At 37.9% G+C, this 24,501-nt stretch overlaps 1 protein-coding gene across 9 annotated transcripts in view; it reads left to right on the forward strand.

Annotated features, from left to right (window-relative positions):
• Positions 1 to 24,501, forward strand: part of CFAP70 (cilia and flagella associated protein 70) — an 89,617-nt gene that overhangs the window by 29,046 nt on the left and 36,070 nt on the right. For 6 of the 9 annotated variants that reach the window (XM_059901125.1, XM_059901126.1, XM_059901128.1 and 3 more), the window contains 9 exons: positions 435 to 497; positions 2,430 to 2,529; positions 7,272 to 7,406; positions 15,140 to 15,310; positions 16,242 to 16,322; positions 17,890 to 17,981; positions 20,479 to 20,539; positions 20,862 to 21,056; positions 22,903 to 23,034. In XM_059901125.1, coding sequence (XP_059757108.1) covers positions 435 to 497; positions 2,430 to 2,529; positions 7,272 to 7,406; positions 15,140 to 15,310; positions 16,242 to 16,322; positions 17,890 to 17,981; positions 20,479 to 20,539; positions 20,862 to 21,056; positions 22,903 to 23,034 — 1,030 coding nt within the window. The remainder of the gene's footprint in view (positions 1 to 434; positions 498 to 2,429; positions 2,530 to 7,271; positions 7,407 to 15,139; positions 15,311 to 16,241; positions 16,323 to 17,889; positions 17,982 to 20,478; positions 20,540 to 20,861; positions 21,057 to 22,902; positions 23,035 to 24,501) is intronic. The other 3 variants (XM_059901132.1, XM_059901133.1, XM_059901127.1) reach the window with 2 other exon arrangements.

The following is a 24,501-nucleotide window of genomic DNA, read 5'->3' on the forward strand; positions in this document are numbered from 1 at the left end:
AAGGATAATTCCACTAGATACAGAATTCTAGGTTGGTGGTTTGTTTCCACACCACTCTCTTCTTGCTTGCATGATTTCTGAAAGGAAGTCCAATGTAATTCTTATCCTTATTCCTCCATAGGTGAGGTGTTTTTTTCTCTTCTTCCAAGATTTTCTTTCTCTTTGGTTTTCTGCAGTTTGAATATGATATACCTTAGGTGTAGACTTTTTTTTTTTTTTGTATTTATTGTGCTTGGTGTTCTCTGAGCTTCCTAGATCTGTGGTATCTGCCATTAATTTGGTAAGATTTGTAGCCATTATGACTTCAGATATTTCTTTGGCTCCTTTCTCCCTTTCTTCACCTTCTGGTATTCCTGTTATACCTTTTGTAATTGTCCCACAGTTCTTAGATATGCTGTTGTGATTTTTAAATTTTTTTCCCCTTTCCGTTTCAGTTTGGGAAGTTTTTATTGGCTCACTGGCTTCAAGATCACTGAGTCTTTCCTCAGCTATGTCAGGTCTGTTGATAAGCCCATCAAATGAATTGTTCCTTTTTTTTAGTGTTTTTGATTTCTAACATTTCCTTTTGATTCTTTCTTAGAATTTCCATCTCTCTGCTTACATTACCCATCTGTTCTTGCATTTTGTCTGCTTATTCCATTAGAGTTCTTAACATTACTAATCATAGTTATTTAAAATTTTCTATCTGGTAATTTCAAAATCTGTGTCATATCTGAGTCTAGTTCATATGCTAGCCTTGTCTCTTCAGACTGTATTTTTTCTTGCCTTTTACCATTCCTTGTAGTTTTTTATTGAAAACTGGACATTATATTTTGGGTAGTAAGAAATGTGGTAATTAGGTTTTTTACTGTGAGTTTTTATGTTAACCTGGCTAGGAGGTAGGCTGTGTTTAACACTTGCTGTAGCTGTAGATGCTAGAGGCTTCAGTGTCCTTTTGCTCCTTCCCTATTGTCTTTGGGTTTGCTAAGAGCTCTTTCCTAAATAGGGTTTGTGTTTTGCAGATTCTCAGTTCTAATTCACTGTTATTATACTGGATCCTGTTGATGTGTGGCGGTAAGGTGTTGGGGAAGGGAAGTGTTCTATACTCCTGTGATTAAATCTCGGTATTTTAATGGGTTTGAGCCCATAGGTTGTGACTTCATAAGTGTGTAATAGTCTTTTTTTCTTCCTCTCTTCATGTGAGACAGGAAGGCTAAATAGGACTGGAGTTGTCTAATTGCCCTTTCCCGGGGTCAGGTAAAACTCTGGTGAAGTAGTTTCCCTTACAGAGCAGGCCTTTGTTATGGAGAATACTCTGGACATATTTTAATATGGTTACCTTTCCTTTCTCCCTGCCTAAGACTATTCTCTTGTTTTCACCATGAGAGTCTGATGGAGCTCCTTGATTTAAAACCCAAGAACATGTGGGGACCCCCTAAGACTGGGCACCCAGGAGTTTTTTAACTCTCTGGTTAGTTCACGCTCAGCCTCCAACAATCTTTCAAAATTATCATTAAAGTGTTTCTACCAGTTACTGGCTCTAATGGCTTCTGATGCCTGTCAGCTGATCTCAGCTGTGATTCTCAGTACTTGCCTGTTTCTCTAAACTTCCAGGTGGGAATTTGCCCTGTGAACTTAATTCTTAGATGGATCTAAGAAAAGTCATTGATTTTCAGTTTGACTAGCTTTTTTCTTACATATGCCTTTATTTTTTTTAATTAATTAATTTATTTGGCTCCATTGGGTCTTAGTTGAGGCATGCAGGCTCTTTGTTGCGGCGTGTGGGCTTCTCTCTAGTTGTGGTGCGTGGGCTCAGTAGTTGCTGCGCACAGTCTCTCTAGTTGTGGCGCTAGGGCTCCAGAGTGCACAGGCTCAGTAGTTGTGGCACGCGGGCTTAGTTGCCCTGTGGCATGTGGGATCTTAGCTCCTCGACCAGGGGTCGAACCCTCATCACCTGCATTGGAAGGTGGATTCTTAACCACTGGACTACCAGGGAAGTCCCTGACCAGCTCTTTTCTTGTTGTGAGGACAGGAATGATAGCTTCCAAGCTCTTTATGTGTTTGAGCTGGCAATGGAAGTCCTACTATGATTATTTTCATGGTAGAAATAAATGTACTTTATACTATTTGCATACTTGTCTGATTATTTCTTTAGAATAAATCACTAGAAGTGGAATTTGTGGGTCAAAGGCTATGAACATTTTAAAGACTTTTGATTCGTGTTGTCAAACTGCTCTCAAAAATATACAATTTGCTTCTGCTAGCAGTATAGTATAATTATTTTTGGAATTTTATTGCTATGAGAAGGTTTTAAAAGCCCACATGCCTAATAAGAATTTTTACATATGTGTATTCCATTACTTTTTAAGAGAGGAATACTTCCTTTTGACCTAAATTATACTAACCCTATTTTTGCATGTAATGCTAATGGGCTGATTTTTGATCTGCAGTTTCCAGAAGCGAATTGCTGATTGCCGATTTTGGCCTGTAGAGATCACAAGGGTTCCTCCGGTTACTGTACCCAAAGGAAAATCTGCTAAATTTGAAAAGGTAAATTAGATTACTTAAAAATATATATATAAGAAATGCTGGGTCAGACCCAACCTGTTTTTCTGCTTCTAATTCTGATACCAAAGGAAAATATGAACTGTGTGGCTGCTCCCTAGGGTGACCAGCTTATCCTGATTTGCTTAATAGTTTCCCGGTTTTAGTGCTGAAAGTCTCATATCCCAGGAAACTCCCTTGTTCCTGGCAAATCAGCATGACTGATAACACTAGTTCCCCATTGTCCACTAAAATTTATTTAGGCTTTATTCTCAGATATCCTATTTCCCTTTAGCCCTTTATTATAGTTTTACCATGGGTAAAACCATGAAAAATAGCCTCTTTTTTTTAATGCTTTTCTTTTCTTTTTTAAAAATTTATTTATTTAATTTATTTATTTTTGGCTGCATTGGGTCTTCGTTGCTGTGTGCGGGCTTTCTCTAGTTGCGGCGAGTGGGGGCTACTCTTTGTTGCAGTGCACGGACTTCTCATTGCAGTGGCTTCTTTTGTTGGGGAGCATGGGCTCTAGAGTGCAGGCTCAGTAGTTGTGGCATGCGGGCTCAGTAGTTGTGGCTCACAGGCTCTAGAGCGCAGGCTCAGTAGTTGTGGAGCTCGGGCTTAGTTGCTCCGTGGCATGTGGGATCTTCCCAGACCAGGACTCGAACCTGTGTCCCCTTCATTGGCAGGCAGATTCTTAATCACTGCACCACCAGGGAAGTCCCAAAATAGCCTTTTTTTTTTTTTTTTTTTTTTTAAATTAATTAATTTATTTATTTTTAAGGCTGTGTTGGGTCTTCGTTTCTGTGCAAGGGCTTTCTCTAGTTGCGGCAAGTGGGGTCCACTCTTCATCGCGGTGCGCGGGCCTCACGTTATCGCGGCCTCTCTTGTTGCGGAGCACAGGCTCCAGACACGCAGGCTCAGTAATTGTGGCTCACGGGCCCAGTTGCTCCGTGGCATGTGGGATCTTCCCAGACCAGGGCTCGAACCCGTGTCCCCTGCATTAGCAGGCAGATTCTCAACCACTGCGCCACCAGGGAAGCCCCCAAAATAGCCTTTTAATACATCAAAAGTAGTTAAATATTGGCAATATGGTTCAACCTACTACATCGTTCTAAATTTATTTTAGACTTACCTACTTAAATTGTTTTAGCCCGCTAATGAGAGTAATAGGATTCATAGATGTACTACTATTCTGAGAAGATACAGCTTTGATGAGCCTAGAAAAGTTCTCTATGGTATTTTGTTTGTTTGTTTATGATAAAAATAAATGCATTTGTCCAAATGACTGTGTTTCCAGTTCATCCCACTGACTATGCCAACAGTTGCTTCCTATCATGCTGAAGAAGAAAACCACGGGAAATAGCCTAAGAAATGTCCCCTACAAAAAGTCTTTTTTAAAAATTGAGATATAGTTGTTGCACAATATTATTAGTTTCAGGTGTACTACATAATGATTTGACACTTACATACATTATGAAGTGTTCACCATGATAAGTCTAGTAACCATCTGTCCCCATACAAAGTTATTACAATATTATTGACCACATTCCTTATGCTGTATATTATATCTCTGTAACTTATTTGTTATATAACTGGTGGTTTGTACCTCTTAATCTGCTTCACCTGTTTCTCCCACCCCTTCCGGCAACCACCCATTTTTCTCTATCTATGAGCCTGTTTTTGTTTTGTTTTTTTCTTTTTTTTTTGATTCCACGTATAAGTGATAAGATGTGGTATTTATCTTTCTCTGACTTATTTCACTTAACATAATACTGTCTAGATCTATCCATGTTGTGACAAATGGCAAGATTTCAATTTTTATGGCTAAGTAATATATATACGTACCACATCTTCTTCATTTATCTTTTGATGGACAATTAGGTTGCTTCCATATCTATTTTAAATAATGCTGCAGTGAACATTGCAGTGCATATATCTTTTCAAGTTCATTTTTTGTTTTCTTTGGGTAAATACCCCAACGTGAAATTGCTAGATCATATGGCAGGTCTATTTTTAATTTTCTGTGGAACCTCCGTAGTGTTTTCCATAGGATCTCACCAATTTACAGTCCTACCAACAGTACATGAGGCTTCCCTTTTCTCCACATCCTCACCAGTGCTTATCTGTTGTCTTTTGATGGTAGCCATTCTGACAGGTGTGAGGTGGTATTTCATTGTGGTTTTGATTTGCATTTCCCTGATTGTTAGTGATGTTGGGCATCTTTTCATGTGTCTGTTGGTCATCTGTACGCCTTCTTTGGAAAAATGTCTATTAAGGTTTTCTGCCCATTTTTAAATCAAGTTGTTTGGGTTTTTTGATGTTGTATGAGTTCTTTGGATATTAACCCCTTTTTGGATATATAGTTTGCAAATATTTTCCATTCAGTAAGTGGCCTTTGCATTTTGTTCATAGTTTCTTTCACTGTGCAAAAACTTTTTATTATTTTTAAAAATATTTATTTATTTATTTAGGCTGCACAGGGTCTTAGTTGCAGCACACGGGATCTTCATTGCAGCATGTTTTAGTTTCTTTATGCAGGATCTTTAGTTGTGGCACATGGGCTTAGTTGCTCCGCGGCATGTGGGATCTTCCCGGACCAGGGATTGAACCTGTGTCCCCTGCATTGGCAGGTGGATTCTTAACCACTGCGCCACCAGGGAAATCCCAATGATGTGTTTTAAAATGGGAATGTTTTCTTAATTTCTCTTTCTGCTAATTTGTTGTTAGTATATAGAAATGCAATGTATTTCTGTATATTAATTTTGTATCCTGCAAATTTATTGAATTCATTTATTAGTTCTAGTAGTTTTTGGATGGTGTCTTTAGGATTTTCTATATATAATATCATGTTGTCTGCAGTGACAGTTTTACTTCCTCCTTTCCAGTTTTCCTTTTATTTCTTTTTGGTGTCTGATTGCTGTGGCTAGGACTTCTAATACTATGTTGAATAAAAGTGGTAAGAGTGGGCATCCTTGGGACTTCCCTGGTGGCACAGTGGTTAAGAATCTGCCTGCCAATGCAGGGGACACGGGTTCGAGCCCTGGTCTGGGAAAATCCCACATGCCATGGAGCAGCTAAGCCCGTGTGCCACAACTCCTGAACCTGTGCTCTAGAGCCCACTAACCACAACTATTGAGCCTGCGTACCACAACTACTGAAGCCCACATGCCTAGAGCCCGTGCTCTGCAACAAGAGAAGCCACTGCAATGAGAAGCTGGCGCACCGCAACAAAGAGTAGCCCCCACTCGCTGCAACTAGAGAAAAGCCAGCGCAGAGCAACGAAGACACAATGCAGCCAAAAATAAATAAATAAATCAACAAATAAATAAAAATAAATGTGTTAAAAAAAAAAAAGAGTGGGCATCCTTGTCTTGTTCCCAATCTCAGAGGAAATGCTTTCAGCTTTTCACCTTTGAGTATGATGCTGGCTTTTGATTTGTCATATATGGGGCCTATATTATGTTGAGGTACATTCCCTCTATACCCACTTTGTTGAGAGTTTTTGTCATAAATGGATGTTGAATTTTGTCAAATGCTTTTTATGCATCTATTGAGGATAGATGCATAAAAGGAGGATCATATGAGGATCATATGATTGTTATTCTTCAGTTTGTTAATGTGGTATATCACATTGATTGATTTGTGGATATTAACCCATCCTTGCATCCCTGAGATAAATCCCATTTGATCATGGTGTACAATTCTTTTAATGTATTGTTGAATTCGGTTTGCTAATATTTTGTTGAGGATTTTGGCATTTATGCTCATCAGGGTTATTGGCCTGTAATTCTCTTTTCTTGTGATATCTTTGTCTGGTTTTGGTATCTTTGTAATATACAATATGCATTGGCTAACATTCCTTAGATTTCTAAAGCAACATAATGTTATCACATGAAGATAGGACTTTTAATCTAATTTCTAATTATTGTTATAATCAGCAAAATCAAAGAGATTACTTTTAACCTTGTGGAAATTAAATGTGTTTTCTTTCACTAAATTGATTTTTTTCCTTATAAAAGTTTTCTATGGCAAGCCATACAACCATTAAAAATTATGTTAAAATATATTTACTGACATATTCTTCATCTTTGTAATGAGAATTTAAGTGAGATTAGGGTTGGCAAATACATGACAGCAGACTGTCAGTCAACCTTCTTCATCCATGGCAGATATTACTGATCAATCAAAGCATTCTTTTCTTTTGAACCCAAATAAGGACACAGAATCTTTCTCAACACAGTATTCTAAAACACCTCCACTAATTGTTTAGAATTTAAGCATAAGTTAAATCCTACTTGTCATCACTGATCCAGATGATTTGTAAGGCCCCTCTCATTCATATGAATCTGTGAACTAAAGCTAAGGCCACAATCTGATTTCTTTTAAGCTTTTGTTGTTATTACTGTTTTTTGCAAAGCTTCACTTTTTCCTAAGAAGCAACATGGTGAAATTGACATTTTGGTTGAATATATAGTATTAATTAGTTTGCATATGTGTTGATCCAACTATTATCTTTACTGTTCATTAACAGTGTTAGTATACGTTATCTCAGAGATCATGGTATTTTTAAACCCAATTATAAATAAATAGATAAATGAGCAGAGAACCAAAATGTCGTATGTAAGTGGCCCAAATCAAGTAGCACAGCTAGTTCCTAAAGTCAGGTCTTTGAACTGCTAAGTCAGAGCTCCATACTTTATGCTACATTACTCTGTAGCACTAACAGCTGTCTGTTTTTACTCCTTTAGACTGATGATGAAGGTCAGCTTTCATTTCATGGTGTGGCTTATGTTAATATGGTGCCATTGCTGTATCCAGGTGTGAAGAGGATTCGGGGAGCTTTTCATGTTTACCCTTACCTAGATAGCACAGTCTATGAAAAGGTAAGAAAAATTTGAATAGAAGGTATCATCCTAATTTATTCTTATGTATGTGTTTACCTACATCTTTAGCACACATAGCTTTGCAATTGATATTTGGAACCAGCTGGTATACTGGGATGTTAAATATAGAGCCTTGAAGTCTTCTGCCCTTGAACCTTAAAAACTTTAGGATAATGAAATCCAAAAACTGGAAACAACCCAAATCTCCATCAATAGGTGAACAAAAAAACAAATTATATAGTATAGCCATACAATGGAATACTACTCAGCAATAAAAAGGAATGAGCTATTAATATGTGCAACATGGATGAATCTCAAATGCATTATGATAAATGAAAGAAACCAGACAAAAGAGAGTACATACTGTATGATGCCAATGAAATACAATTATCAGAAAGTAGTGGCAGAAAGCAGATCTGTGGTTGCTTGGGAACAGGGATAGAGGGAAGAATGGATTACAAAAGAAATATGAGGTAAGTTTTAAGGATGATGGAAATACTGGTTATTCTAATTGCAGTAATGGTTTCACATGTGTATACACATGTCAAAATTGATCAAATTGTATACTTTAAATATGTAATTTATTATATAGGCATACCTCATTTTTTTGCCCTTTGCTTTATTACTTTTCACAGATATTGCATTTTTTTTACAAATTGAAGGTTTGTGGCAACCCTGAGATGAGCAAGTCTATGGGTGATATTTTTCCAACAGCATCTGCTCACTTTGTGTCTCTGTGTCGCATTTTGTTAATTCTCACAATATTTCAAGCATTTTCATTATTGTTATATTTGTTATTGTGATCTGGGATCTGTGTTGTCACTAGTGTAATCGTTTTGGCCTTTTTTAGCAATAAAGTATTTTTAAATTAAGATCTGTACTTTTTTTTTTTTTTTTTAATTTTTGGCTGCATTGAATCTTCGTTGCTGCGTGCCGGCTTTCTCTAGTCGTGGCAAGCGGGAACTACTGTTCGTTGCGGCGGTGACTTCTCTTGTTGTGGAGCACAGGCTCTAGGCACGCGGGCTTCAGTAGTTGTGGAACGTGGGCTCAGTAGTTGTGGCTTGCAAGCTCTAGAGCACGGCCTCAGTAGTTGTGGTACATGGGCTTAGTTGTTCCATGGCATGTGGGATCTTCCCGGGCCAGGGCTCAAACCCATGTCCCTGGCATTGGCAGGTGGGTTCTTAACCACCGTGCCACCAGGGAAGTCCCTGTACATTGTTTTTTAAGACACTGCTATTGTACACTTAATAGATTACAGTATAGTGTAAACATAACTTTTATGTGTACTGGGAAACCAAGATAACCATTATTTGCTTTATTGCAGTTATTTGCTTTATTGAGGTGGTCTGGAACCAAACCTGTGATAACTCCAGAGTAAGCCTGTATTTCAATTTTACCTCAGTAAAGTTGGAAAGAAAATCTTCCGAATAATGAAAGAAGTCTTTTGTGTTAAGTATGCAAAAACTTAAATACATGTACTGATTAATGAGCTATAATATGGTTCTCGCAATTTTCAGATGTTAAAATGTTAAAATACACATTATTTATTTAAGTGAAAAATCAATTGTATCATTTTTCTTCTTAGGAGAAAGTGAGGCTTTATAAAACACAACAGTAATAACAACAAAAACGCATTGCTATTTTATCATTATTAGGAAAAGTATTTCTCAATAATAGTCATGAGCTATTTGAAAACCAACTGAGTAATAAACTCTATATAAGTATCCTTTGAATCAGAAATCAAACTTACAGGGATTTGTCTGAAATAAATCATTTAATAGGATCAAAACCCTCCTATTCATGAAAACTTTTGGGGATCAATAATAGCAAAACTAAAATTAAGATTAAATGTCTAATAATAGAGAAAGGATTAGTAAATTATTGTAAATAAAAATGGTGGAATATGCATCCATTAAAAAGAGAATCATTGGGCTTCCCTGGTGGCACAGTGGTTAGGAATCCGCCTGCCAATGCAGGGGACACGGGTTTGAGCCCTGGTCTGGGAAGATCCCACATGCCGCAGAGCAACTAAGCCCGTGAGCCACAATTGCTGAGCCTGCGCGTCTGGAGCCTGTGCTCCGCAACGGGAGAGGCCGCGACAGTGAGAGGCCCGCGCACCGCGATGAAGAGTGGCCCCTGCTTGCCACAACTGGAGAAAGCCCTCGCACAGAAACGAAGACCCAACACAGCCAAAAATAAATAAATAAATTTAAAAAAAAACATTAATGTTTTGTAGATAGTTAAATGAAAAAAAGAAAGCAAAAATTTTATATATAGCATAGATCATGATAAATTCCAAGTGAGTTTATTAAAATAAGTTAAATGTGAAGTCTATAAAAATAGAAGTGTCTCTTAATTAAAGATATGAAATAAGGGAAGACTTCCTGTGCTTGAAAACAAATGAAAGATATAAAAGATTTAGATTGCCAAAAAATAAAAATCTTCTATACATAGAAGAAACCATCATTAACAGATTATAATGTAACTAAAAAATTGGGGGAAATATTTGAAAACATATCAGAAGATGGCTACTATTCCTAAAATATAAAGCACTTTATTGTATCAATCATATCAAGATATTTTTGGTGAATCTGAGGGAAACAGTATATCATAATTGAAAGGTTATAGGCGTTGATGTCAGGCAGTTCCTGGACTGCATTCTGGAGCTGCCAGACAGGCTGCCATTTACTGACTTTGGGCAAGTGACTAAATTTCTCTCAACTTTATTCATCAGTAAAATGGAGACACTGCTTGTTTCCTAAAATTGTTTTACATATTAAATGAGATAAAATATGTAAAGCACTAGGGATGTAGTTGACACACAAACATTTTTGCCTGTTACTTTTATTATACCTATATGAAGGAGAATATTGTGCATATATTAAAAATTATTCTCATGAAAACTTTAAAAACAGAGGATGCATGTGATAGTCTGTTAAATGAAAAAGTATATAAAACTACATCCACTATGATCACAACTTTTTAAAAATATATAATCATAATTTTTAAAATATATGAAAAATACTGGGGAGGAAGCATTTCTGGGTATGTCTGAGTGAGGAGGTTGTCAAATTTTCTCCCCCTAAAAGCAACTGTAAAGCTGGACAAATTGACAAAATGCCATTTCAGTGCTCTGGAAATTGACCAAAGGCATCAACAAACTGAGAAGTATTCATGCATGAAAAACAATGGAGTTTGAGGCATCCTTGCCTAGGTCTGCTCCTAAACCACCTCCCCCTACCTCTTCTTTAATTTAACTTAATCAGTGAGGTGATTCTTCTAGGGCAGGATGGGCTGTGAGGGCCAGCAATTTTGCTGCCACAGAGAGGGCTCACAAAATTTGGAGCAGTGGGTGAAGGACCCACGCCTGACAATGTCATTGGTTGAAATGGAGATCTCGGTGGAGAGCAACCAACATATTGTAATGAGAGTCCTAGGAGAAAAGAGAGAGAAAGAGGCAGAAATTATGTATAAAAAAATAATGTCTGAAAATGTCCCCTGTTTGATAAAAACATTAATCTACATACCTAAGAAGTTCAGAGAATTCCAGGTAGGATAAGCATATGGAGGTCTATAGTATACACATTATAGTGAACTACTGAAAGAAAAAGAAAATTGTGAATTCAACAGGAGAAAAATGATTCATCGCTCACAGGGGAGCACCAACATGGTTAACAGTTGATTTTTCATTTGAAACAATGGAATCCTGAAGGCAATGGAAACACAGATTCAAACTGCTGAATGAAAACGCTATCAACCAAAAATGGCGAAATAAACACAGCCATGGATAAACAAGTATTGAAAGAATCTGTTGCTAACAGACCTGTCTTGCCAGGATTACTAAATGATGTCCTTCAGCTTGAAAGAATATGGACCAAATGATAAATTGAATCCACAAGAAGAAATGAGCACTAGAAATGGTTAAATGTAAGTTAAGTATAAAAGATTTTAGAAATATATTTTTTCTCAGTTTTGCTCTTAACTTCTTTGAAAGATGTGATTGTATAAAGCATTAGTTTTATTATTGGGTTTGTAATATGCATAGATGTAATTTATATGATAATAGTAGCATAAAGGAGAGAGGATAGAATGGAGCTATAGCACAGTAAAGTTTATATATTTTATCAGAATTAAGTTAGTCTCAGTGTGAAATAGATTGTGATTAGTTCAGATGCATATTGTAATCTCTAAAACAACCACTAAGAAAAGTGTGTGAGTATGTGTGTGTGTGTGTTTGTGTACATATACCATATGCATACACTCAAGTATATATATATATATTTAACATTAAAAGAAGGCACTTAAAGAAGGAAGAGAGGAACAAAAAAGACAAGATAAATAGAAAAGAAATAGCAAAATGTCAAATATAAATGTAAATATTTCAACAATAGCATTATATGTGAGTAGTCTAAACACCCCAATGAAAGAGATTATGAGACTGGATTTTAAAAAAATCAAGATTTGAGAAAGAAATATATCACTTACGTGGAATCTAAAAAATAATACAAATGAATCTATATACAAAACAGAAACAGACTCACAGACATAGAAAATAACTTATGGTTACCAAAGGGGAAAGGAAATGGGGGGAGGGATAAATTAGGAGTATGGGATTAACAGACATGAACTACTATACATAAAATAGATAAGCAACAAGGATTTACTTCAGAACACAGGGAATTGTTTTCAATATCTTGTAATAACCTCTAATAGAAAATAATCTGAAAAACATATATAACTGAGTCACTTTTCTGTACACCTGAAACTGACACAATATGGTAAATCAACTAATACTTCAATAAAAAAATCAAGATTCAATGATATGCTGTCTATAACAAATACATTTTGGTTCAGATACACGTAAGTTGAAGTAAAAGGATGGAAAAGATATACTATGCAAACAGAAAACATAATGGAGCTGAGTGGCTATATATCAGACAAAATAGACTTCAAGATGAGTAATATTACTAAAGACATAGAGTGGCATGTCATAATAATTAAAGGGTCAATTTATCAGGAAGATAGGATTTATAAATTATAAATTATTATATATAATACATGTATATACATGTATTACATGTATTTATACATGTAATACATGTATAAATTATAAGTGAATACACACCTAACAACAGAACCTCATAATACATGAAGCCAAACCCAACAGAACTGAAAGGGGTAATAGACAATTTGACAGTAACATTTAGAAATTTCAATATTCCACTCTCAATACTTGGCAGAACAACTATATAGAAAATCTGTGTTAAACATAAACTTACCATACAACCCAGCAAATCATTCCTAGGAACCTACCCAAGAGAACTGAAAACCTGCATTTACATGAAGACATGTACGTGAATGTTGATAGCAGCATTATTCATAACAGCTAAAAACTCACAACAGTCCAAATGCCCACAACTGGTGAATCAATAAACAAATTGTGGCATATCTATATTAGGGAATACTATTTAGCAATAAAAAAGGAATGAACTACAATTAATGTAATATGCCAAAATCATTGAATTTTTTTTTTCCTGGAGCAAAACTGGAATAATTTACTTCCTTGTCTCTGTTGGACTTGCTGCTGAAACAGAACCTGATTTCACTCTTGTTGGTGGCCTGTTCCGTTCTGATACTTGGTTAGATATTGCCCGTGAATTCCATTTTAATCTTCATGGGCTAGCAGTCTATAGTACCCCTAGCCTAAACAGAGAATATCCAAAACTGTAAATATTTCATTGTGTTTCAACCAAGCAGAAAAACACTCTCAGGAAGGTGCTGCTTAGGCCTGTAAATCAGATTTTTTTTTCCAAAATCATTGAATTTTGACTACACTTTAAATGGGTGAATTGTATGGAATGTTAATTTTATCTCAGTAAAGCTGTTTTTAAAAAAGAGTGAACTCTGAAGCCTTTGCAGATGTGATTGGTGCCCTGTGGCACCCTTACTCCTGCGAAGCTGTGAATCCTACTGGATTCCGAGCTGTCTTCCAGAAATATGTTCCGTCCTTCTCTGGATACAGCCAGCAGGATGCCCAAGAGCTTCTGAAGCTCCTCATGGAGCTGCTATACCTCGAAATCAACTGACGAGGCCTCCGGGCTCCACCAGTCCTGGCCAGTAGTCCAGCTCCCTCCCCACCCTGTCGTGGAGGGGCTCTGCTAGAACCTGAGTTAAGCGGTGACGACCGAGCCAACCTAATGGGAAGCTTACCTGGAGCGAGAGGACAGCAAGATTGTGGACTTGTTTGTGGGCCAGTTGAAAGGTTGTCTCAAGTACCAGGCCTGTGGGTATCGCTCCACGACCTCCTAGGTTTTTTGTGACCTGTTCCTGCCCATCCCCAAGAAAGGATTTGCTGGGGGCAAGGTGTCTCTGCGGGGTAGTTTCAGCCTTTTCACCAGGGAAGAAGAGCTAGGATCGGAGAATGCTCCAGTGTGTGACCGGTGTTGGTAGAAAACACGAAGTACCCTTTCAACACCCTTAAGCCCCCAGGCTCCCCATTTACCTCAGAGACGTCTATTTTTGTGTCTTTTTAATCGGGGAGAGGGGAGGGGGGAGGGGGTGGTTGTACCTCCCATTATTTTTTTTATTAAAAAATACCCTTCCACCTGGAGGCTCCCTTGTCTCCCAGCCCCATATACAGAGCTCCCCAGGCCCCTGCCCATGTACAGCCCCAGACCCGCTACAGTCTCACTATTTTTTGTGAATAAATTTATTAAGAAAAAAAAAGTGAACTACTGATAGATGCTATAATATGGATGATTACTGATACATGCTATAATATGGATGAACCTCAAAAACATTATGCTAAATGAAAGGGAGACACAAATGACTACATATTGTATAATACCACTTACATGTAATGTTCTCTCTTCCAGAGATGTTAAAATTTGAAAAAGTTTGCATCTTAGAATATATGAAATACAGCAATTACAGTAGATGTGGTAGGATTGTGAGTGATATTTAGGATTTATAATTTTTCTTTAATATTGTTGGACTGTCTTTTAGCAGGTTTATTGAGGTATAATTGACATATAATAAATTGCATATATGTAAAGTGTACAATTTAAAACTTTTGACGTAGGTTTGCATCTGTGAAACTATCACCACAATCAAGATAATGAAAATATCCATTATCCTCATCTGTTAACCTTCTCTCCCACCTCTGTCCACTCCTCCCCTCTTTTGTTTTTTTTTTTTTGGTCTTGTTTCTTTCACTTAGCATAAATTACATTTAGATTCATCCATGTTGTTTAATTTAAAAATTATTTTAAGATTCTTTTCCAGTTATTTATCTATAGTTTGAATTTTCCCATACAAATGTTTACTTTAAACTTGCACTATTCTTTCAATTATAATTGATAGGCCAGTAGTATTTAGGCAGGTAATATTTCTTGTACAGAAATAAATTCTATCACTTAAAGTTAATCTGAAATTATGTGTCAAAGTTTAAAAGCTTTCTGGTAATAAGTTATGAGACACCAAATCAAGCCAGGTTGAAAGTTCTCTTATTAATTTAAAAAATAGGGTAGGCAGCTATGTTTCTGTGATGGTTTCATCTGTTCAACAAGTACGGCAAGACAATTGTTTTTTGCTTCTCCTATCCATCTCTGATTGTACCATATTGAAATTGTCTAGAAAACTAAATGATATTAATGAATAATGTGGGTTTCTGTTGAGTTTGTTTCATTTGCCTGTGAGTCATTACATTTTTTTGTTTCTTTCTTTCTTTTCAGACCAAGTGTTTATTTAGCTTGTTCCGGGATACTGGCCATAATTTGATTCAGAATAATAAAATAGGAGGAATTAATTCTCCAGTGTCCAAACCAGTTATTTCTAAGAACCTGAAAGAAGATAAAACAGTCAAAGAAAAGGATATAGAAGCAAGGCCTAGGCCTGGGGATGTGGTAGGTTGTTGAGAAGGTGATGATTTTGCTGGTTTTGTTACATTCCAGAGGCTTGCACTGATTTCTCATTTGGTGAATTGCCTCAGTTTAGCTTGCGTTTTGATGCAACATAATGGTCCTTGCTTCTGCTATTGTGGAGACCATGTAAGAATTGAATTTTTTTTTTTTTAGAAGTCAAAGAACCAGCTTTATTAATTTCTGGACAAGCTCCCCAAAGTAGAGGGAGAGGGCTAGATGAATTTTTTTAATAATTAAAAAAAATTTTTTATTATTTTAAAAAATATTTATTTATTTATTTGGCTGCATAAGGTCTTTGTTGCAGCATGTGGGATCTTTTGTTTTTTTTTCTTTAGTTGCAGCATGTTGAATTTTTAGTTGCGGCATGTGGGATCTTTTAGTTGCAGCATGCAGGATCTTTAGTTGCAGCACGTGAACTCATAGTTGCGGCATGTGGGATCTAGTTCCCTGACCAGGGATCGAACCCAGGACCCCTGCATAGGGAGCGCAGAGTCTTAGCCACTGGATCACCAGGGAAGTTCCAAGAATTGAATTTAATTTTTTAAAATTAATTAATTAATTAATTAATTTATTTTGGCTGCGTTGGGTCTTCGTTGCTGCATGTGGGCTTTCTCTAATTGCGGCGAGCGGGGGCTACTCTTTGTTGTGGTGGGCGGGCTTCTCACTGTGGTGGCTTCTCTTGTTGCGGAGCATAGGCTCTAGGCACGCAGGCTTCAGTAGTTGTGGCTCGTGGGCTCTAAAAGGTAGGGTCAGTAGTTGCGGCACACGGGCTAAGTTGCTCCACGACATGTGGGATCTTCCTGGACCAGGGCTCGAACCCGTGTCCCCTGCATTGGCAGGCAGATTCTTAACCATTGAGCCACCAGGGAAGTCCCAAGAATTGAATTTTTGAGGTATGCTTATTTTCTTTCAGCAAGCACCTAGTATAAAATCTCAGAGCTCAGATACTCCTTTGGAAATTGAACCCTCTCTTTGCAACAATCCAGAAGGACAGGTAACTATGCATGAAGAGTTTGAAAATTAAGTTTAAATTCATCAGTCCTTTACTGAGCAAGATAGTATGATATAGTGGAAAATGCTCATTATCTGAGTAACCATCCCATATTTGCCACGACTAGTTTATGACCTTGGGTAAATTTCTTTGTCTTGTTGAGACTCTCTAAAAGGAGTGGATACCAGATTAATTTCAAGGTCCTTTCTAGCATTAAAAATTTATGTCTTTTATTAATTATGCTATATTAAGCACTATGAGAGATGCAAAGATGCATCATCTGCAGCGTTTATTCGTTTGCCCTCAGGACACTCAACACTCTGGTGGGCAAAACAGACTGGTACATAGCTAACTGTAAGACAGAATCTTGATGAATGCTGTAGTAGAGGTGCAAATGAAAGTGCTATGTGGCCTCAGAGGAGTCAGGTGGGGCAGTCTCAGAAGACTTCAGGAAGAGGTGGTATCGAAGCTAAGTAGTGAAAGATAAAGAGAGCCCTTTGCCAAATGAATTTCAGGAGAAGAATTTCAGGGCCAGAGAACAGTTTGAGTCAAGGCACAAAGAAGGTAGCAGAATTCAGGATACATCAATTAATTCAGTGTATGGTATAGAGAAATGAAAGTAATGGTTCTAGAAGGAGGTGATAAAGAAGACAGACTGAGCTGAGTTTTAGAAAGACTTTGAAAGCCTTGCTAGAAAGTTTGGGCTTCATTGTATAGATGATGAGGGACTATTAAGCCTTATCATAGAGACTCACACTGAAGTTTTTTAAGTCACGTAGAAATAATACCTCATGAGTGTTTCAGGGCAGTACTCTTGCCAGGATATGGAAAAAAGAGATTGAAGTTGTGGTAGGGGCTTCAGATATCAGTTTATAGGTTTTATTTACAGTACAGATGAGTGTTGATGACAGTTTAATCTAGGGAAGGGACTGTAGTAAAGAAAGTAAAAAACCTGTGGAGGCAGGGTGTGGAATTTGAAAGCTTTGGGGTGTTGAGGAAGAAAAGTTAAAGATAACTCAGGTTTCAAGCCTCACTTTCTGGAAAGATGACAGAATCATTAAGAGAAAAGTAAAAATAGAGATGGATATAGGGGAAATGATAAGTTCAGTTCTGGACATGTTGTATTGATAGTTAGGATGCTGGCAAGAATCTGGGTAGAAATGTCCATGAGGTTGAAGTTGATAGATGGCGCATAGGAGGGTGTGGGTGGGAATGTCAGACGGTTATGAGGTTATTTCTTCATGACTCCTGAAAGAGGTTTGGTAGAAGAAAGAATGGCATTCACTTGAAACAATTCCAAGAACAGTATCGAACAAATTAAACAAGACTTCAGCTGGGGTAGACGTTTCCAAGAATAAAATTGAAAACCTTTTTCTGCAAGAGATAACCAGTGTTACTATTTCTCTTTCCGGTTATTTTTCTATGTAAAAAATGTTTTAAGTCAGAATCACACTATATATACACAATTTTCTCACTTATTATATTGTGAGCATTATCTTATGTTACTAAAATTTTTTCATAAATATCTGTTTTTCTGGAAAGAATAAATTAGAGAAAAATGTCTTTACAGCAATATGTAGAAGCAGGGACATACATTGTGTTGGAGATTGAGCTGGACAAAGCCTTGGTTCCGAAGCGAATGCCAGAGGAACTAGCCAGAAGGTGTGTAGCAATGGTTCTCATACTTGCTTTGCAAGACGGTTTAGGTATAAATAAAAGGAAGTCATTTTGTCCACATAAATGTAATTTTTCTTGGGCTAAGCAGCAGACAGTTTTCTTTTTTTTTTTTCAGGTAAGTTTCTTTTGTTACTTTTGTTTTCTTGTTATAAAAGCAGTATGTTGCCAATTACAAAAAAACCTGAGAATTTCAAGATAGGCAAGGAAAAAAAAATCAACAAGAAAGTATCTAAAAATACCCAGATTTCTTTCTACTCACCCAGTGATAACCACTTTTAACACCTTGGTACTTATCCTTCTGGAGTTATTGTAAAGTCCCTATATTATACACACACACACACACACACACACACACACGCACCCTTGTCACATGTAAATATATGTAATTTTTTAGAACTATTTTTATATTGTACCACAGTACTTTGATTGTGTTTCTAGGAAGTTATCCATTTCATCAAGATTATCCAGTTTGTTGATGTGTAATTATTCATAGTATTCCTTTATATCCTTTTTATCTCTATAAAATGGAGAGTAATGTCTCCATATACATTCTCAATCCCTCTACATTTCCTCCAACCCTCATGCCATTTCCCCACCAACACCCTGCACCCCAGTCCTAAGCAATCACTTACCTACTTTTTTGTCTGTATATATTTGCCAACTCTGAGACATTTCATAAAAATGGAATCATACCATATGTGGTCTTTGTTGACTGACTTCTTTTATCTAACATAATGCTGTCAAGATTCATCCAAACTGTAGCATGTATCAGTACTTCATTTCCTTATTGTTGAGTGGTATTTTATTCTATGAATATACCACATTTTGTTTTTCTAGTCTTCAGTTGATGGACATTTGGGCAATTGATTCTTATTATAGGGTTCTATAATGATTGTATTAAAATGGAAGTCAATTCATGTGACTCCTCTGTTCAGAAACTACCAGCAACTCCCCATCACACTCTGAGTGAAAGTCAAAGGCTTTACAGTGGCCTACAAGGGCCTACGTATTCTGCATATATTTTGTCCTCATTTTTTTCTGTCCAGCCAAACTGACCTCTCTCTATTCCTCACACATGCCAGGCACACTCTTGCACCAAGGCCTTTACACTTGTTGCTTGCTTTGCCTATAATTTCCTTACCCCAGATACCTACATGACTTGTTTCCTCACTTCCATCAGGTCATACTCAAGTACTGTCATCTCACTGCGTCTTTCCCTGGTGAAATATGCTCCCCAACTCCACCACCCCCAGCCCCCAACATAGTCTATCTGCCTTCTTGCACTATTTTTCCTCTATGACACATATCACTAACCAATTTATGTTATTGTCTTTTTATCCCAACTAAAATGTAAGCACCATGAGGGCAAGAATTTTTGTCTGTTTTGTTTAATGCTCTCTCCCCAGCACCTAGAAAAGTGCCTGATGGATAATAGGCACTCAGTATATATTTTGAATAAATGAATAACGTTGCCTCTGGAGAGGAAACTGGGTGGCTGGACAACAAGGTTGGAAGGAGACAATTTACTATATATTGTTTCATACGTCTTAAGTTTTGAATCATGTGGATATATTATCTATTAAAATAAATAAAATTAAAATTAGGAATTATGAGCAAGGTATAAAATTACATAGGACCTATTCTCACTTTTTTTTTTTCTGGCCGTTCCACGCAGCTTGCGGTATCTTAGTTCCCCAACCAGGGATTGAACCCATGCCACTGCAGTGAAAGCTCCAAGTCTTAAGCACTGGACCACCAGGGGATTCCCTCATACACAGGACCTATTAAAGAAAAATTGAAGTTGTGAATTTTTTTGTAAACTTCAAGGCAGTGTAGTATATCTCAGTAGGAATGTGAAACTGTAAGAAGGAAGAGCTATAACTTAATTTCCTTTAGGTTCTTGTAAGAGCTTATGAAAATGGAAGGTAGAGGTTTTGGCATAAGTAGTTTGACTGTGATAAAATATATTTTTGTATTCACCATAAAGTTTGATATCAGTATTGTAGTTTAATGCAGTATTATAAATTATGACCAAGAGTACACTTTTTATCCTATTGGAAAGGAAAGAAAAGCTTTCGCTTGCCTGTACCATTTATATTTACAAAACTTTGTGCTTTCAGAGACTCTACTGAGTACACATAAAGTCATAACGCCCATCTCTTTCTAACCTCTGAGTCAAGCAGCTTGTGTACAACAGTTTAAAATAATGTGTAAGGGTAAAGCCAGGGCTCAAATTAGCCAGAAGTGCAACTTAGCTACTTTCCAGCTAGCTGCTTAGTGGCTTTCTTCTTGTCTGGTCCACAGCCATACGCTGTTCTGAGGTTCACGTCAAGGTTCTTACATGAGAGAATAGCTCAGTGCTCAAGTGTGATGGGCAACTGACCTTAGATCTCCCTCACCTAGACCTTAAGAGGTGGGAAATAAAAGAACATAAATCTGCATATAATAAAGTTTTGTTTTGTTTTGTTTTTTTCTGATACAGAGTCAAGGAAATGATACCTCCAAGGCCACCTCTTACCCGTCGGACAGGAGGAGCTCAGAAGGCAAGTACCAAAGCCAAGGTGAAACTCGAAGATGTTGAGTGCACCCATGTGAAAATAATGCATGGGCTCTTCAGTATGTTTTCCAGAAAGGGGGAGAAATTGTAGCTTCACATATTTTCCTTCCTGCTTCTATTTGTGACCAGTGGCATTCAGTGAAGAGTATACAGTGTTTAATCTTTGGCTGATGGTTTCTGAGCTGGGAAGAAAAGGGCAATTTATGCCTAAAGTATTATTGAATGTAAAACCCAATCCAGTTTCAGACTTCCATTCCATGTCTTGACCTCTTTGAGGCCTCTTTACCAGACACTTTGTATTTTTCTAGGCGGTGAGTGACTACCACGTGCAGATCAAGAACATTTCTAGAGCCATTCTGAATGAGTATCACAGGATGTTTGGAAAAGAGGCAGCCAAAGTGGGGAGTGATCTGGATAGTGAAACCCTGGAGGAGCAGAAGTGCCAGCTCAACTATGAACTTAATTGCTCTGGAAAATACTTTGCTTTCAAAGAACAACTCAAGGTAAATATTAATTTATTTAATGATTCCATGGATTTTTATGAAGCATCTTCTCTACATACCTAGTTATCATTTTTTCTCTGGTTATGTTCAGCTCAGCTCTACCTTTCTTGCTGTTGGTGCAAAGAGCTGTGTTCTCTATGATAGAATGTCTGGAGACATCCTTCCACTCCTGTAGAGCCTTGGAATGGTTCAGTATCTGTCCTGAGTGTAAGCTTTTAAGAAACTAATTCTTCACTTGAAGTTAGGCCAGATTTGGGGCCAGATTTCATGTTGCACTAGCAGGCAGAAACTCTGTACCTGGTATTGATTCCATGACTAATTATCTCTGTCTCCCATTACAAACCTTTTCCTAGTCCATAGAATCACTAAGATTTGAGAAATATTTACTTAATAATAATTTCCCAAATAATAATGGCTAACATTTATTGAATATTTGTTGTATACCAGATACATTTTTAAATGCTTCATACTTTACTAATTTAATCCTCACAACAACCCTATGACATAGGTACTCCCCATTTTACAGATGGAGAATTGCAACATTAGTTGGTTAGATAATTTGCCCAAGATCACAGAGCTAGTAAAGGTCAAAGATGGGGTGTGGCGCAGTGGTTGAGAATCTGCCTGCCAATGCAGGGGACACGGGTTCGATCCCTGGTCTGGGAAGATCCCACATGCCGCGGAGCAACTGGGCCCGTGAGCCACAATTACTGAGCCTGCGCGTCTGGAGCCTGTGCTCTGCAACAAGAGAGGCCGCGATAGTGAGAGGCCCGCGCACCGCGATGAAGAGTGGCCTGCACTTGCCACAACTAGAGAGAAAGCCCTCACAAAGAAACGAAGACCCAACACAGCCATAAATAAATAAATAAATAAATAAATTTAAAAAAAAACAAAAACAAAAACAAAAAAAAAAAAAGAAGATGGGGTGTAAATTCAGGCAGTCTGGCTCCAGACTCACATTCTTATCTGCTACACTGCACTGCCTCTCTATGTACATTTACTATGTGCCCTATACTATACCAAACAGATATGAAGAAAGCACATGGAAGTAACAAAGGGAAAAACAGCTGATATCCATGGAGGCAAGAGGCTATTCTCAGGTGACATAGTCACATCTCAGTGTGTCTCAAGTGACCTTACCACTCTGAGCCTCAATTTTTTGCCTAACAATGAGGGATGACATTAATACGATCACATGGGGTCATTATTAGAATTAAATAAGATAATGCATGGAAAGTGCTTAGTACAAAACCTGGCAATAATGTTAACTTAGGGGAGAAAAAAGAAGACGCTGTCCTGGCTATAGCAGTATGTTATTTGTACAGCATTTTAAATTTCCCCACCTGTTATTTCTCTTTGGCTTCTCAATCATCTTCTGAAGCAAGATAGGAATACCAGGAGTACATATCCATTTAACAAATGAGGAAACTGAAGTACCAAGTGTAAAATAATTTATGAGGTTGTACAGTGGCAGGATTAGAACCAGGATTCCATTCTCCAAACTCTCAAATCAGGCCTTTCTCCTTTTCTCCCTTGAATCATGTGGCCACCATGAGAAAGGTAATGCATAAACATAATGCTAAGGTATTTTTGGCTTTATGACTCTCTTCACAAAGTATGAATCCTGTATTGACCATATTGGTGATGATGGTGATGTTAAGAAAAGAAGCCATGTGGGGTATGTTGATTGGGGGAAAATCAGAGAACCAATAGTCTAGCAGTCACCAAGGAAAATCAGTCACCTCCTGGAGTTCTGATGAGCCTTAGGTCAGAAACTCAAGGGAGGCCTGTGCTGTTAGCATGGTGCTAGACTGTGTTATCAGATGGTGATATGTGTCTCTTGCAGCATGCTGTGGTAAAGATTGTGAGAGAGAAGTACTTGAAGACAACAGCATTTGAAAGCCAAGAGGAACTGCAGAAATTTATTAGTGAGCTCTATGTTTTCTTGGTGGATCAGATGCATGTGGCCTTAAATCAAGTAAGTGCTTCAGAGCTAAGAACCCTTCCTTTTCTCTGTAGGTCATCAGGGTCTCCTCTGAATGATTCCTTCCTTTCTTGCTTCTTTTCTTCCTTAATTCCACAAACATTTTTGCGGGTGTCTGCTCTGTGCTAGGCATTGAAAACACAAAGATGAATAAGGAACTGCCTAAGTTATAAGACTAATTTTAGGGAAAATAAGGGGGTATCCTCTTTCAACTTCATAGAAAAATTAATTTCATAACTGTCATAAATTTGATGGATAAAAAATAAATAAAATCAGCTATGTAAATTGTGGAAAAAAATTATTCTATTTATTCTGTGACTGTGTGCAATTCTCAACTTTTTCTTCAAGACTGACAATCAAAACAGAAAAACTATGAGTTTTCAGATATTATACTTGAATGACAATGACACTTCATATATGCCTTTTCTATCTGACTGGTCTCCTCCCACTTGTCTGTTTATATTTGTACATCTTACATCTTGCCTTCATTTGCTCATTTTTTTTTTAATTTTATTTATTTATTTATTTTTATTTATTTATGGCTGTGTTGGGTCTTCGTTTCTGTGCGAGGGCTTTCTCTAGTTGCGGCAAGTGGGGGCCACCCTTCATCGTGGTGCGCGGGCCTCTCACTATCGCGGCCTCTCCCGTTGCGGAGCACAGGCTCCAGACGTGCAGGCTCAGCAATTGTGGCTCACGGGCCTAGTCGCTCCGCGGCATGTGGGATCCTCCCAGACCAGGGCTCGAACCCGTGTCCCCTGCATTAGCAGGCAGATTCCCAACCACTGCGCCACCAGGGAAGCCCTGCTCATTTTTTATGTATGCAGTTGTGGTTTGTTTGAAAACAAAGACAAAATCAAAGTGTTTTTGTCCCCCTGGTAGTCTCTAACCAGCTATGCATCCTCAAAGCCTCTATTCTTTTTTTTTTTTTTTAAAGGAAAGGTGGATTTTTTTTTTTTTGGCCTCGTTGGGGCTTCGTTGATGCGCACAGGCTTTCTCTAGTTGCAGTGAGTGGGGGCTACTCTTTTTTTTTTTTTTTAAACATTGTTTCCTTTTCTTTTTTTTTTAACTTTTTGGGTTTATTTATTTATTTATGTATCTATCTATGGCTGTGTTGGGTCTTCGTTTCTGTGCGAGGGCTTTCTCTAGTTGCGGCAAGTGGGGGCCACTCTTCATCGCGGTGCGCAGGCCTCTCACTATCGCAGCCTCTCTTGTTGCGGAGCACAGGCTCCAGACGCGCAGGCTCAGTAATTGTGGCTCACGGGCCTAGTTGCTCCGCGGCATGTGGGATCTTCCCAGACCAGGGCTCGAACCCGTGTCCCCTGCATTGGCAGGCAGATTCTCAACCACTGCGCCACCAGCGAAGCCCCCGGGGGCTACTCTTCATTGCAGTGCGCGGGCTTCTCATTGTGGTGGCTTCTCTTGCTGTGGAGCACGGGCTCTAGGCATGTGGGCTTCAGTAGT

The sequence above is a fragment of the Balaenoptera ricei genome, chromosome 16 (assembly GCF_028023285.1).
Source record: "Balaenoptera ricei isolate mBalRic1 chromosome 16, mBalRic1.hap2, whole genome shotgun sequence".
NCBI lineage: Eukaryota > Metazoa > Chordata > Mammalia > Artiodactyla > Balaenopteridae > Balaenoptera > Balaenoptera ricei.